The sequence below is a fragment of the Polyergus mexicanus genome, unplaced genomic scaffold (genome assembly GCF_030449975.1).
Source record: "Polyergus mexicanus isolate NDT 795.1 unplaced genomic scaffold, iyPolMexi1.0 SCAF_20, whole genome shotgun sequence".
In the NCBI taxonomy this organism is placed as follows: domain Eukaryota; kingdom Metazoa; phylum Arthropoda; class Insecta; order Hymenoptera; family Formicidae; genus Polyergus; species Polyergus mexicanus.
Window position 1 is genome coordinate 1,708,718 of NW_027223340.1, and position 15,099 is coordinate 1,723,816.

Genomic DNA, 15,099 nt, shown 5'->3' on the forward strand with positions numbered 1-15,099 from the left:
ATGATCAACATTACATATATCTTCAAGAAATTCAAAATGACGGAAGCGGTGCGATTAGTGACACGGATATAATACAATGTTAGTAAAATAATTATTAAAATGAATAAAGTAATTAATAATTAAAATAATCAATAATATAAAATAAGTAATAATTATTTAACGATTATTAAAATAATTAATTCACTATTTATTATTAGAATAATTAATTCACTATTTAATGTTAAAATAATTAATAATTATTTAAGAACGAATTTGATCTCTACATCATAAACTATAAGGAGAAAAACAATCTGTGTATATATAAGAAAAACGATATTATATTGATATAACAACGGTTAGATATATCACAAAATACAGATTGGTACATATAATATTGACAATATATAACTTTAATTGATTTTAATACAAACATAACTAATTAATTTTATTTAATTACAATATAATCAACCGTGTATATTTTTTATCTATTGCACATTTTATATACATTGCATTGAATAATATATATTATCCGTGTATATAAAGGGGCATTAAAATTATGTACAATAAGATATATTCATTTATTCTTGGTATCCTTGCCAACTGCATCAGCCACAGAAGAAAAACCATTAGTTTCAAGTATCTCACATAATTCTCGTTTGATTTTGCCTACTATTGGCGGTCCATTATACACATACGAAGTATAAAGTTGTACTAAGGAAGCACCAGCTTTTATTTTGACATAAGCGTCAGCACCAGAAAAGATACCACCTACACCAATAATTGGGATGCTGCCATGCGTTCGTCTATACATATCAGAGATGGTAGCGGTAGAAATATCTGCAAGAGGTGCACCACTAAGACCGCCACTTTCTTCCTTATTTGGATTAATCAAATTCGGCCGGGTGATTGTTGTATTACACAAAACTAGACCATCAACTTTAGATTTCTTTTTTAAAATTACGTCTGCTACATCTTGTCGTTCAAGATCTGACAAATCTGGTGCCAGCTTTAAAAGCAATGGTTGTTTGCTATCAATCAATTCTCTTGTTGCATTTATTCTAGTTAGTAATTCTTCTAAATTTTGCTTGTTTTGCAAGGATCTTAAGCCTGGAGTATTAGGACTAGATATATTGATCACAAAATAATCCGCCACATCCATAAATCTTTTTATGCCATTAATGTAATCTTGAACTGCATCCTCTCTCTTTGTCTCTTTGTTTTTCCCTAAATTCACCCCAATAATACCATCAAAATTCATCTCTTTCAGGTTTTTAAGGTGTTCCCATACAACATCATGACCATCACTGTTAAACCCGTATCTATTTACAACTGCATTATCTTCCGGTAGTCTAAAGACTCTGGGTTTTGGATTACCAGGCTGTGCTTTAGGTGTCACAGATCCTGCAAATTATAAGATAATTATTTTATTATACATATTATTTACAATTATTATATACAGATTTTACCTATTTCTACAAAACTAAAGCCAATTTTATGCAATCCTTTTACTGCCTCTCCTTGTTTATCGAATCCTGCGGCCATGCCAATTGGATTCTTAAACTGCAAACCCAGCACAGTAGTTTGAAGTAAACTGGGATCTTCTGTTGTCTGCTTCGATACAAGACCCCATTTCAGAGATTTCACTGCAAGATTGTGGGCAGTTTCTGGATCTATCAACTGAGCTAGCGGTATAACTACTTTGCTGTAAAATCTTTCATTGCCCTGATAGAGTGAGATACCACCAAATAAAGCAACGGCACTGCTTGTCACAGTGAAAAGTGATTTAAGTTTTGCCTTGTTGCTTAATCGTTGTGCCATCTTAGTATTTAAAATATTTATTCGGACTTGCAAAAATTATCCCGAGCCACAATCGATATATACAAATATAAAATTCAATTTCATTGAAATGTCTAAACTAGAACTCACGTGTTTGTTACTTAATGTGGTTAGATGAAATTAAATTAATAATTCTTGTATAATAAATGTATAAAGATTGCAATATCACAAATATACGTATGATAATTTCGTAACATCCTCATTTTCAAGTAACTATAACAAATCGAAATATTTCAAATGAAGGTAAAAACAAATATGTAAACAGAAAGAAGCCTGAGAGGGGCCACGCCGGCGTTTTTCTTACGACACTTTAACTAGCCGGTACAGTGGCGCTAACTGGATCCATTTTATGGCCGAGCGGAACTACATGGCCAGATCTACTTTCAGTGCCACGGTAAAACGACCGGGTGGTTCATGTCTCTGCTAGATCCATAATTATGGATCTCAAAAGCAATGGTGTACTGATATACATATTTCATATTAGTAGCGTTGCATGTGATCTTTTTTCAATTTACTATTTTTATTTTCAGTGCAGTACATATTAAGGGGATCCAATATTACCGACAGAACGCGAATATTCTTTATTTTGCAAAATCTTTTTGTTGATTATAGATATCAACAAATCCTTTTCCATAATTAAAGTATACATAATAACGGAGTGCGGAGTTCACGATTTCATATGAAAAGTGAAAAAAAATGAGCAAATTACAGTTTTGTTATCGGCTTCTGGGTCAACATTTACTTAATATAACAAATGTGTAATCTACACGTGCCTAATCAGTAAACTCCGCACTCGGCATTTCATCAAAGAGTATAAGTGAACTTAGAGAAGTGAGTTTAGAAGCTTTATAAAAAAGATTTTGCAAAATAAAATTTTGGTGCATATGTGTGTATGCGAGATGGAGGCTCAAGAGTAAAACAGAACAGTAGATTAGTTGCGTGATGTCGCGATAGACGGAGCTGTAATCTTACACGACAAGGACAGACATAATCGTACTACCTTTGTCTGTTTCATGCGTGTAGAGTAATATACATGTACGCACTAACATTATTGCAGTATCTTTTTTCTCTCGATCATACGCTCTGTCTCTTTCTAATCGCTCGCTCGCTATGTACTACGTATCGCTTAGCTTCATGCTCCTCGCATATTCACTTACGCGTTCATTCGCGCCCCTCTCTCTCTCTCTCTCTCTCTCTCTCTCTCTCTCTCTCTCTTTCTGCTCGTTCATTATTGTATATTGTATTCTTTTATTGCCATTATTATATTCTTTTATTTGCTTAATTTTTATTCTTTCTATTCTCGTGTCCCTACATGAAAATAAATAAATTTATTTATTTATGTTTATTTGATACATCATAAATGAGATACACAAGTTATTTTCTTTTTCTATTTAATTATAGTTAAATACAACACATGTACATACAAAAATGCACATAATTAAATACTTTTTCTATTTATGACATACACAATATCTCATTTATGTTGTATAAAATAAAGACGAATAAATTAATGTTTTATTATGTAGGAAGACGAGAATATAGAAAGAATAAAAGTCGAAGAAATAAAAGAATATAATATGGGGATGAAAGAATACAATAAAGAACGAGGAGCAAGCGAGATGACAAACATCAAACAGTTCCGAAGTCTCGTTCGCGAGGCTCTCTTTATCTATAATATCTCGCGTTACATATCGTTCGTAAAATTTCTGTTTTTCGTATTTTATCGATATCAAAATAATTTTAATAGATTAATGAGATTCTTGCGATTAAAATAATACTAAACATGACATAAATCGGATAATTTTTAATCAATTATGTTATTAAAATTATGATTACTTATTTCATTTAAAATTATCCGATTTATGTCATATTTGGTGTTATTTTAATCGCAAAAATCTCATTAATCCATTATAATTATTTTTATACTAATAAAATACAATATGAAAGTTTCAGTTTTTATTTTATAAGATGTTTATATAAGGAAAGATCCCCGCGCGATGCTGGAGAGTCGACAAAAGCAATAGCGAGAAAGAATGAAGGAGCAAGCGAGACGACAAATATCGAAGAGTTCCGAAGTCTCGCTCGTGAGGCTCCCTTTATCTATAATCTTTCACGTTAGATTAATATATATAAATTATTATAAAATTTATATATATATATATACAGGGTGTCCGGCGTCAATCGCATCACCGGTCGTGTGCAGGTAGAGCAGATGAAATCGAGAAGAAAAGTCCTTTACCTTTTTTTTCTATAACACTTAATAAAAGAGTTATTATTGAGTAAAGTCTGGCCAATCAGCGCCGACCTTTAGCCGGGCGCACGTCAGTGAGCCGCGCGCTGTGAAGTGTGCAGCGGCGTACACTATCAAGCGCGCGGTTCACCGACATGCGCCCGGCTAAAGATCGGCGCTGATTGGCCAGACTTTACTCAATAATAACTCTTTTATTAAGTATTATATAAAAAATTGGTACAGGACTTTTCTTCTCGGTTTCACCTGCTCTACCTGCACATGACCGGTGATGCGGTTGACGCCGGACACCCTGTATATATATGTCATGTTACTATAGAAAATCAAATGTCTGTATTTCGCATTTTATATATCCGAAAATAATTTAAATGCATTAATTACATTATTGTGATTAAAATGACACGTCGTAAAATATTAATAAATAATGTTTTTATGTATCGAATTAATTTTAATCAATATGAAAATAACTTTTTATTCGGTTACAGAATATTCGTTTATAAAGATGCGCATTTGTTTTTATTATTACGCGATATTTGTAACATGCATGTATTTAAGTATATATGTACGTATCGGGGAATAAGGCGACTGTACTATTCACACGCACACAGCCAGGCACATGTGATAATATCAGTGCGCGGCAGTACTCAGTCTCAGTCTCAGTCGCGCGTGTTGTGTACATACGCGTAACGAGAGATAACCGCAAAAGTGTGCTCAACCGTTATAACGCGTTATAACGCGTCGAATTTAAAAAACGAGTGTTGTGTTTGTGTAGTCATAGTGTGTTCATATAATAGGGCGAAAATGTAATGAGAAACGCTTGCCTCGCTTTGCCCGCAGACTTTCTTTAAAAAGAATAAGGGTCAAAAGGTTAGTATATTTATATACCCACACGGAACAAAAACCTCTAATGGAAGTCCAGTAGACGTTCATCATGGAGATTCAAAACCTCTATTAGACGTCCATGTAATCTTCTATAGACATCTATTAGACATCCACAGTTCCGCATTTCTTACTTCCATTCAACATCCATTAGACGTTCATCATGGAGATTCAAAACCTCTATTAGACGTCCATGTAATCTTCTATAGACATCTATTAGACATCCACAGTTCCGCATTTCTTACTTCCATTCAACATCCATTAGACGTCTTCATAGATGTAACATGAACGTTATATGGTGTAATCATAGATATTTTGTGGAACTTTGATGGATAAATAATAGACATTAACTAGAGGTTATATAGATTCATTATGGATGCTTTTTCCACAAAAATTAAAAACTAAACTATCATTCATAAATTGTTGAATTTATATTATTTACTCATTTTTATGTGTGTACTAATTGTACCAAATACAAGAAATATATTTCGTCAAATCAAAAATATATTAATTGTTTTTAATACAATTATTTACGCAAACAGAAAAATGAATAAATAATACATATCCAACAATCCCTACAAAAATTTTTTTTTTTTAGTTATTGCCTGTAAATGTATTGTATATAATTTTTTATAGAAAAGAAAAATATTTTTTCGGTTTTATTGATAAATTTGAATTAAGTTATAATTGTATATATTATCATATATAACCGATATGAAATAAAATTGCAAATATTTTTAACGGTACAATTAATAAATTAAGAAGATTTCGCACTTTTTCGATCAGTCGGTTCTATTTTCATCTTAATAGTAAAAGGAAGATAATTGTAAACACACAAAAATGAAAAAATTGTGAAAAACCTTTTTCTATTTATTGTAAAACCAATAACAAATACAAATCATATAAATAAGAAATATTTTGCAGTAATTGATGATAACACACGAATCTGTGTCAATAAAAATTTCATAAAATAAAAATTTTTATTAACACAGATGCATATGTTCGATTATTATATGCAATCTTAATATATTTATAATGCGCGTAACTCGAAAAACTATATAACTTTTATTATTAATTAAAATGTGGATGTAAATTGTCCATGCACATCTGAAACATATGTAAAATCTATTATAATAGGCTTATTTTTAGACAGTAAGCGAATTGACCAATCATAATCGAGATTCACTAGGGTTATTTCGAGAGTACTCAATTGTGATTGATCAATTTGTTTACCGTCTAAATCTTACTGTTTTTATATTTTTCTAATGGCTCTCAATACTGAAAATTTATAATTTACATAACATATACTATTGATTTTCAATATTAGCAGTGAATATCAAAACCCAGTCCATTCTACTTAAAGCCAATGGCTTTTACAGAAACATAAGCAATAGTAGTGTACAAATAGTGTCGGAAATAATCTATAATTAAAGAGCCATGCAAATTTAATTTCAATATACAGTGATGAGCGTGAATGGTGAGTATAGATACATATAAAAATCTAAACATATAAAAAATAAACATTATTCTGAATACGAGTTTAGAAAATTGTGTGTTAAAACAATAATATATTTCTCCCCTTCTTATCTTTTCGCTATATCTACTCATATCTTGTATTAATTTTTTTTTTTTTTTTAGGAAGTCTCAGACTTGCGATATAATAAGCTATTGGAAACTTGCACATCGCATTTCATCAGTGACTGTTTCATAAAAAGAGCTGAAAACGAACTTACGTACATTATTGCAAGTGAAAATAACTGCGAAATATGCAAATAATTCTATAACACAACGTACAATAGAATTTGTATGTAATATGTTGCCAGTAATGATTAAAATAATTAATATTTCATACCTTTTGACATTATTAATATACCTTTCCAGTTCTTTATTCTGATAAATTAGAAACGTTGCCTTCGCATCTATGGGTCCGCTTCTTCTCATTTTCATGTATCGCTTTTGAATGTCGAAACCACTCCATAACCCTTCGTTGTATTTTGCCCTGATCGGAATCTGGGATATTGTGAAGTATGGATCCTAAAAATATTTTCATTATTTTAACTTTTTCTTTTATACTAATTGATTGATGACTATAGTAATTCATAGTGTATTATCTTTGTTTAATAATTATTTCTAAGTTATACAATGTAAAAATGGAAATAAAATTTAATTCATCAAAAACTTTTTAAATTTGATTAAAGTAATAATCATAAATATATCTATATATGATACAGAATGTTCCATGGCAAGTTATTGAAACTAATTAGCTGTCATTTTTACACGCATATAGAGAGGAAAAAAAATAAAATATCTTCTAACAGAAGATATTTTGCAGTTGTATTTACATATAAACAAACTTACTGAAAATAACTTTTATTAGTTCCAATTTATGCAGTGGCTCTTTTCCGCGTCGGCCTTCCCAGTTATATTTTTCCGCCAATTTATTTGAGAATGTTTTATACAACGTTCTCTTTACGGCATCATCGACGCATGTTCCTCCGATAGATTTGATATATACGCGCTATAAGGTAAGAGTAAAAGTAATATATTATTAGATTAAATAAAGTAATGTCTTTTTCTTAACAATCTTCAATCATTTTCTATAGCAATTTTAAGTGATTAATATCTCTGATAATATCTAATAAATAATTAATAATAATTTTAAATGATTAATACATCTCATGAAATGTGATAATCTTATAAGTAAAAAAAACCAGCTTTTTACGCTTAATTATTTTAATTGGGATTATTTATATGTATAAAATTAAAATAGGGATTAAAATTTCTGAAAAGGACATACAATGTTTTTACTGTGGAAAAGTTTACCTAAGATTGATTATATAATGTACTTATAAAAGATTTGATAATAATTGTGAAATACATATATATATATATATATATATATATGACTATTATATTGTATATAAATTTATATGCGTTAACTTACTATTTCAGTGTTATGTTGGGAATCTGAAACTTTCAAAATCTCCTCAACTTCCGCTAATTGGGCTACAGTTTGCAACGGAAACCGATTTTCAGCGTCACCAAAAGAAAATTTCGTACTTGCACATTCTGTGCTTTTATTAGTTCTTTCAACTAAAATATCTAATAAGCTCAATGCTTGTCTCATATCATATTTTATAGTCACTATTTCTCTTGTTAATCTCTTGAAATGATCCACTGTAAATAGCATTTATTATTAATAAACGGTTATATATATATATATATATATATATATATATATATATATATACACTTATAATGTATAAATAGCATATACATGTATATAATATATATAAATAAATGTATATAAATGTATATAATAATATAATAAAATGTAATAAGTATAGTAAATTAAATATATAAATTGTATATAAAACATATAAATTAGTGGCATTACATACGTTGCTTTTTCAAAAAATATAGCAGACAAGAACATATATTGTATTTCGATATACTATACAATTTTACTAATGAAAGAAATAAAATGTAGATTATTGCATTTTTTTTTAAATTGATAGTTCTATATGAAAATATTTATTATTATTGTTATCTTTGGCATATCTATTATATAAAAGTTATATAAAACTATAAAAAAATAATAATAATAATAGATTTTATTAAAAATTATAGAAATAGGTAAAAGTTGTAATACCTATTATTTTTAAATTTGTATAGAAAACAATTTAACATGTATAAATAAAGGCCTTACAATTGCTAAATCTGCTCACAATACACAATTGCTAAACTCTATTACAGTTGCAAAATTTCTATATGTACACCATTTATTTCAAATATATATATATGGACCGTTTATTTTGAAAGTGGTGTAAGTCCTTTTTTTAAAAAAATGAGATATGACGTAATTTATTCTTAATTTAGTGTAAACTTTTTGTTTATAACTAGTTAGTATTTAATATCTTAAAAAATGCCAATGCTTTGTTCAATTTAAAATTGGCCGGTAAAAGAAATTGCGTAACCATTGATTATGAAAGTGGTGTAAGTCCAATTTCCATCACGATGCCAGGCCTATTACATACGAAAAATATAAGGATATGCAGCAGCTATTACCTTACCCACACGGAACAAAAACCTCTAATGGAAGTCCAGTAGACGTTCATCATGGAGATTCAAAACCTCTATTAGACGTCCATGTAATCTCCTATAGACATCTATTAGACATCCACAGTTCCGCATTTCTTACTTCCATTCAACATCCATTAGACGTCTTCATAGATGTAACATGAACGTTATATGGTGTAATCATAGATATTTTGTGGAACTTTGATGGATAAATAATAGACATTAACTAGAGGTTATATAGATTCATTATGGATGCTTTTTCCACAAAAATTAAAAACTAAACTATCATTCATAAATTGTTGAATTTATATTATTTACTCATTTTTATGTGTGTACTAATTGTACCAAATACAAGAAATATATTTCGTCAAATCAAAAATATATTAATTGTTTTTAATACAATTATTTACGCAAACAGAAAAATGAATAAATAATACATATCCAACAATCCCTACAAAAATTTTTTTTTTTTAGTTATTGCCTGTAAATGTATTGTATATAATTTTTTATAGAAAAGAAAAATATTTTTTCGGTTTTATTGATAAATTTGAATTAAGTTATAATTGTATATATTATCATATATAACCGATATGAAATAAAATTGCAAATATTTTTAACGGTACAATTAATAAATTAAGAAGATTTCGCACTTTTTCGATCAGTCGGTTCTATTTTCATCTTAATAGTAAAAGGAAGATAATTGTAAACACACAAAAATGAAAAAATTGTGAAAAACCTTTTTCTATTTATTGTAAAACCAATAACAAATACAAATCATATAAATAAGAAATATTTTGCAGTAATTGATGATAACACACGAATCTGTGTCAATAAAAATTTCATAAAATAAAAATTTTTATTAACACAGATGCATATGTTCGATTATTATATGCAATCTTAATATATTTATAATGCGCGTAACTCGAAAAACTATATAACTTTTATTATTAATTAAAATGTGGATGTAAATTGTCCATGCACATCTGAAACATATGTAAAATCTATTATAATAGGCTTATTTTTAGACAGTAAGCGAATTGACCAATCATAATCGAGATTCACTAGGGTTATTTCGAGAGTACTCAATTGTGATTGATCAATTTGTTTACCGTCTAAATCTTACTGTTTTTATATTTTTCTAATGGCTCTCAATACTGAAAATTTATAATTTACATAACATATACTATTGATTTTCAATATTAGCAGTGAATATCAAAACCCAGTCCATTCTACTTAAAGCCAATGGCTTTTACAGAAACATAAGCAATAGTAGTGTACAAATAGTGTCGGAAATAATCTATAATTAAAGAGCCATGCAAATTTAATTTCAATATACAGTGATGAGCGTGAATGGTGAGTATAGATACATATAAAAATCTAAACATATAAAAAATAAACATTATTCTGAATACGAGTTTAGAAAATTGTGTGTTAAAACAATAATATATTTCTCCCCTTCTTATCTTTTCGCTATATCTACTCATATCTTGTATTAATTTTTTTTTTTTTTTTAGGAAGTCTCAGACTTGCGATATAATAAGCTATTGGAAACTTGCACATCGCATTTCATCAGTGACTGTTTCATAAAAAGAGCTGAAAACGAACTTACGTACATTATTGCAAGTGAAAATAACTGCGAAATATGCAAATAATTCTATAACACAACGTACAATAGAATTTGTATGTAATATGTTGCCAGTAATGATTAAAATAATTAATATTTCATACCTTTTGACATTATTAATATACCTTTCCAGTTCTTTATTCTGATAAATTAGAAACGTTGCCTTCGCATCTATGGGTCCGCTTCTTCTCATTTTCATGTCTCGCTTTTGAATGTCGAAACCACTCCATAACCCTTCGTTGTATTTTGCCCTGATCGGAATCTGGGATATTGTGAAGTATGGATCCTAAAAATATTTTCATTATTTTAACTTTTTCTTCTATACTAATTGATTGATGACTATAGTAATTCATAGTGTATTATCTTTGTTTAATAATTATTTCTAAGTTATACAATGTAAAAATGGAAATAAAATTTAATTCATCAAAAACTTTTTAAATTTGATTAAAGTAATAATCATAAATATATCTATATATGATACAGAATGTTCCATGGCAAGTTATTGAAACTAATTAGCTGTCATTTTTACACGCATATAGAGAAAAAAAAAATAAAATATCTTCTAACAGAAGATATTTTGCAGTTATATTTACATATAAACAAACTTACTGAAAATAACTTTTATTAGTTCCAATTTATGCAGTGGCTCTTTTCCGCGTCGGCCTTCCCAGTTATATTTCTCCGCCAATTTATTTGAGAATGTTTTATACAACGTTCTCTTTACGGCATCATCGACGCATGTTCCTCCGATAGATTTGATATATACGCGCTATAAGGTAAGAGTAAAAGTAATATATTATTAGATTAAATAAAGTAATGTCTTTTTCTTAACAATCTTCAATCATTTTCTATAGCAATTTTAAGTGATTAATATCTCTGATAATATCTAATAAATAATTAATAATAATTTTAAATGATTAATACATCTCATGAAATGTGATAATCTTATAAGTAAAAAAAACCAGCTTTTTACGCTTAATTATTTTAATTGGGATTATTTATATGTATAAAATTAAAATAGGGATTAAAATTTCTGAAAAGGACATACAATGTTTTTACTGTGGAAAAGTTTACCTAAGATTGATTATATAATGTACTTATAAAAGATTTGATAATAATTGTGAAATACATATATATATATATATATATATGACTATTATATTGTATATAAATTTATATGCGTTAACTTACTATTTCAGTGTTATGTTGGGAATCTGAAACTTTCAAAATCTCCTCAACTTCCGCTAATTGGGCTACAGTTTGCAACGGAAACCGATTTTCAGCGTCACCAAAAGAAAATTTCGTACTTGCACATTCTGTGCTTTTATTAGTTCTTTCAACTAAAATATCTAATAAGCTCAATGCTTGTCTCATATCATATTTTATAGTCACTATTTCTCTTGTTAATCTCTTGAAATGATCCACTGTAAATAGCATTTATTATTAATAAACGGTTATATATATATATATATATACACTTATAATGTATAAATAGCATATACATGTATATAATATATATAAATAAATGTATATAAATGTATATAATAATATAATAAAATGTAATAAGTATAGTGAATTAAATATATAAATTGTATATAAAACATATAAATTAGTGGCATTACATACGTTGCTTTTTCAAAAAATATAGCAGACAAGAACATATATTGTATTTCGATATACTATACAATTTTACTAATGAAAGAAATAAAATGTAGATTATCGCATTTTTTTTTAAATTGATAGTTCTATATGAAAATATTTATTATTATTGTTATCTTTCGCATATCTATTATATAAAAGTTATATAAAACTATAAAATAATAATAATAATAATAGATTTTATTAAAAATTTTAGAAATAGGTAAAAGTTGTAATACCTATTATTTTTAAATTTGTATAGAAAACAATTTAACACGTATAAATAAAGGCCTTACAATTGCTAAATCTGCTCACAATACACAATTGCTAAACTCTATTACAGTTGCAAAATTTCTATATGTACACCATTTATTTCAAATATATATATATGGACCGTTTATTTTGAAAGTGGTGTGTCCTTTTTTTAAAAAAATGAGATATGACGTAATTTATTCTTAATTTAGTGTAAACTTTTTGTTTATAACTAGTTAGTATTTAATATCTTAAAAAATGCCAATGCTTTGTTCAATTTAAAATTGGCCGGTAAAAGAAATTGCGTAACCATTGATTATGAAAGTGGTGTAAGTCCAATTTCCATCACGATGCTAGGCCTATTACATACGAAAAATATAAGGATATGCAGCAGCTATTACCTTATATACCTCCTGTGCATCATGAATATTTCAAAACACTGCCACATGAAGAGCATAAATATTTAATAATACCAATATCTTGTGTTAAGTTTAACAATATATAAATATAATTAACGTTCAAAATAAAAAATACAAATTCTATTTTATTTCTTATTATTATTTATAAACAAAATTGGATTAATATGAAATATATTTTAAGTGATATTTGTTATTTCAAAATTGAAATTAAATGATATTTACAATTGACTAATTATGAAAGTGGTGTAAGTCCATTTGCAGCCTGGAAATATATATTATTTTAGTTAAATTTGCCTAAAAGAAATTTATATAATCAAATTACATATTGATAAATTAGTACAAACATTCCCAGACTTCACATAATTAACCTATATTTTTTAATTGTCAGATCTGCTAACATTTAATTTTCTCGAAACAAAAGAAAATGGACTTGCACCACTTTCAAAATAAACGGTCCATATATATATAATAAATGGTGCATGCGTGTGCGTATGCGTGTGCGTGTGTGCGTGCGTGCATGTGTGTTCGTACGTATGTGTGTGTGTGTTCATATTATATTTATATGCATTACATTTACTTACCAATTGCAGTTTGTGAAAACTGATGATTTAAATCATCATTTTCCTTTTCCTTTACATATCGGTTTCTTTGCATACAGCTAGATCGACCAACTTCCTCCATTTTATTAATATGTCGGTGTATTAAATTGTCTCCATTTTTCTCTCTTGTAGCAATGTTAAACGCTTCTTCATCTCTTTCGTACAAAATACCATAACCATTCGCATCTGCACATAAAATATATTATAAATACATTTAGCATATAAAATAGAAGTTAGAAGAAAAATTGAATTTTGACAAGATATATGTAAACTTTATGAGTGCACACATATATATTATTCTATATATATATATATGTATATTTCGTCGTATATCCATATATGTATATATAAAATATGTAGGCACACAATTTTTAAGATATTATTAATATTGTATATGTATTATTTTAAATATTGTATGTAAAAAATTATGTATACTTTTTTAAATTTATAATTGCTGATAATATTAATGATAAATATGAAATATATATGTATAAAATTAATGGCGTGCGCGCGCGCGCGTGGTGTGGTGTGTGGGCGTGTGTATGTGTTAATATATTATATTTATATGTATTACATTTACTTACCAATCGCAGCTTGTGAAAATTGATGATTTAAATTATTATTTTCCTTTTCCTTTATATATTGGTTTCCTTGCGTACAGTTAGATCGACCAACTTCCTCCATTTTATTCATATGTCGGTGTATTGAATTGTCTCGATTTTTCTCTCTTGTAGCAATGTTAAGCGCTTCTTCATCTCTTTCGTACAAAGTACCATAATCATTCGCATCTGCACATAAAATATATTATAAATACATTTAGCATTCAAAATAGGAGTTAGAAAGAAAATGGAATTTTGACAAGTTATATATGTAAACTATATGAGTATAGTACATATATATATTATTCTATATATACATATATGTATATTTCGTCGTATATCCATATATGTATAGATAGAATATGTAGGCACACAATTTTTAAAATATTATTAATATTGTATATGTATTATTTTAAATATTGTATGTAAAAAATTATGTATACATTTTTAAATTTATACTTACTGATAATATTAATTATAAGTATGAAATTTTATATAATATTATATGCATTGTTACATGGAGATATGTAATAAATTTGCTCACCTTGCAAAGATGATGAGTAGGAGCTCAAATTTGAAATTTGTGATGATACTTTGTATTTTTTTGCAGAATCCCAAGAACGTGTAATGGATGCACTTTCACATTGTACTGTTTCGTTTGTATTGCACAGTCGTTGACCTTTCATATTGATAAAATAAAATATAATGTTAAAATATAAGAGAGATATATATGAATTTTATATATATATATATATATATATATATATATATATATATATATATATATATATATATATATATACGCGATTAGAATTGTTTATAATTACGTTTTGCAGGAGGACATGGAGCAGGTGGCAAAATTGCACTTGTGCATGACTCTTCTTCGCTTTCGGATGAAGATAAAACTTTCCTCGCTCTATAGTACTCTGCGTTGATACCACTGCTT

The 15,099-nt window shown here is 27.8% G+C and overlaps 2 protein-coding genes and 2 long non-coding RNA genes across 4 annotated transcripts; 1 reads left to right on the forward strand and 3 right to left on the reverse strand.

Annotated features, from left to right (window-relative positions):
* Positions 1-375: 375 nt before the first annotated feature.
* Positions 376-2,122, reverse strand: Dhod (dihydroorotate dehydrogenase 2). Its single transcript, XM_070311626.1, has 2 exons — positions 1,446-2,122; positions 376-1,380 (listed from the first exon to the last, which is right to left on the reverse strand). Exons 1-2 carry the CDS (start codon positions 1,795-1,797, stop codon positions 554-556), a joined length of 1,179 nt encoding a protein of 392 aa, XP_070167727.1. The 5' UTR covers positions 1,798-2,122; the 3' UTR covers positions 376-553.
* A 4,154-nt stretch (positions 2,123-6,276) lies between these two features.
* On the forward strand, positions 6,277-7,370 carry LOC138941840 (uncharacterized). Its single transcript, XR_011448206.1, has 3 exons — positions 6,277-6,419; positions 6,581-6,746; positions 7,320-7,370. It is a non-coding gene; the product is annotated as an uncharacterized lncRNA (long non-coding RNA).
* Positions 6,666-8,114, reverse strand: LOC138941839 (uncharacterized). Its single transcript, XR_011448205.1, has 3 exons — positions 7,887-8,114; positions 7,301-7,460; positions 6,666-6,976 (listed from the first exon to the last, which is right to left on the reverse strand). It is a non-coding gene; the product is annotated as an uncharacterized lncRNA (long non-coding RNA).
* A 2,490-nt stretch (positions 8,115-10,604) lies between these two features.
* LOC138941684 (uncharacterized) lies at positions 10,605-14,717 on the reverse strand. Its single transcript, XM_070311533.1, has 6 exons — positions 14,698-14,717; positions 14,139-14,342; positions 13,537-13,740; positions 11,838-12,070; positions 11,256-11,415; positions 10,605-10,932 (listed from the first exon to the last, which is right to left on the reverse strand). Exons 2-6 carry the CDS (start codon positions 14,245-14,247, stop codon positions 10,784-10,786), a joined length of 855 nt encoding a protein of 284 aa, XP_070167634.1. The 5' UTR covers positions 14,248-14,342; positions 14,698-14,717; the 3' UTR covers positions 10,605-10,783.
* Between the last annotated feature and the right edge of the window lie 382 nt (positions 14,718-15,099).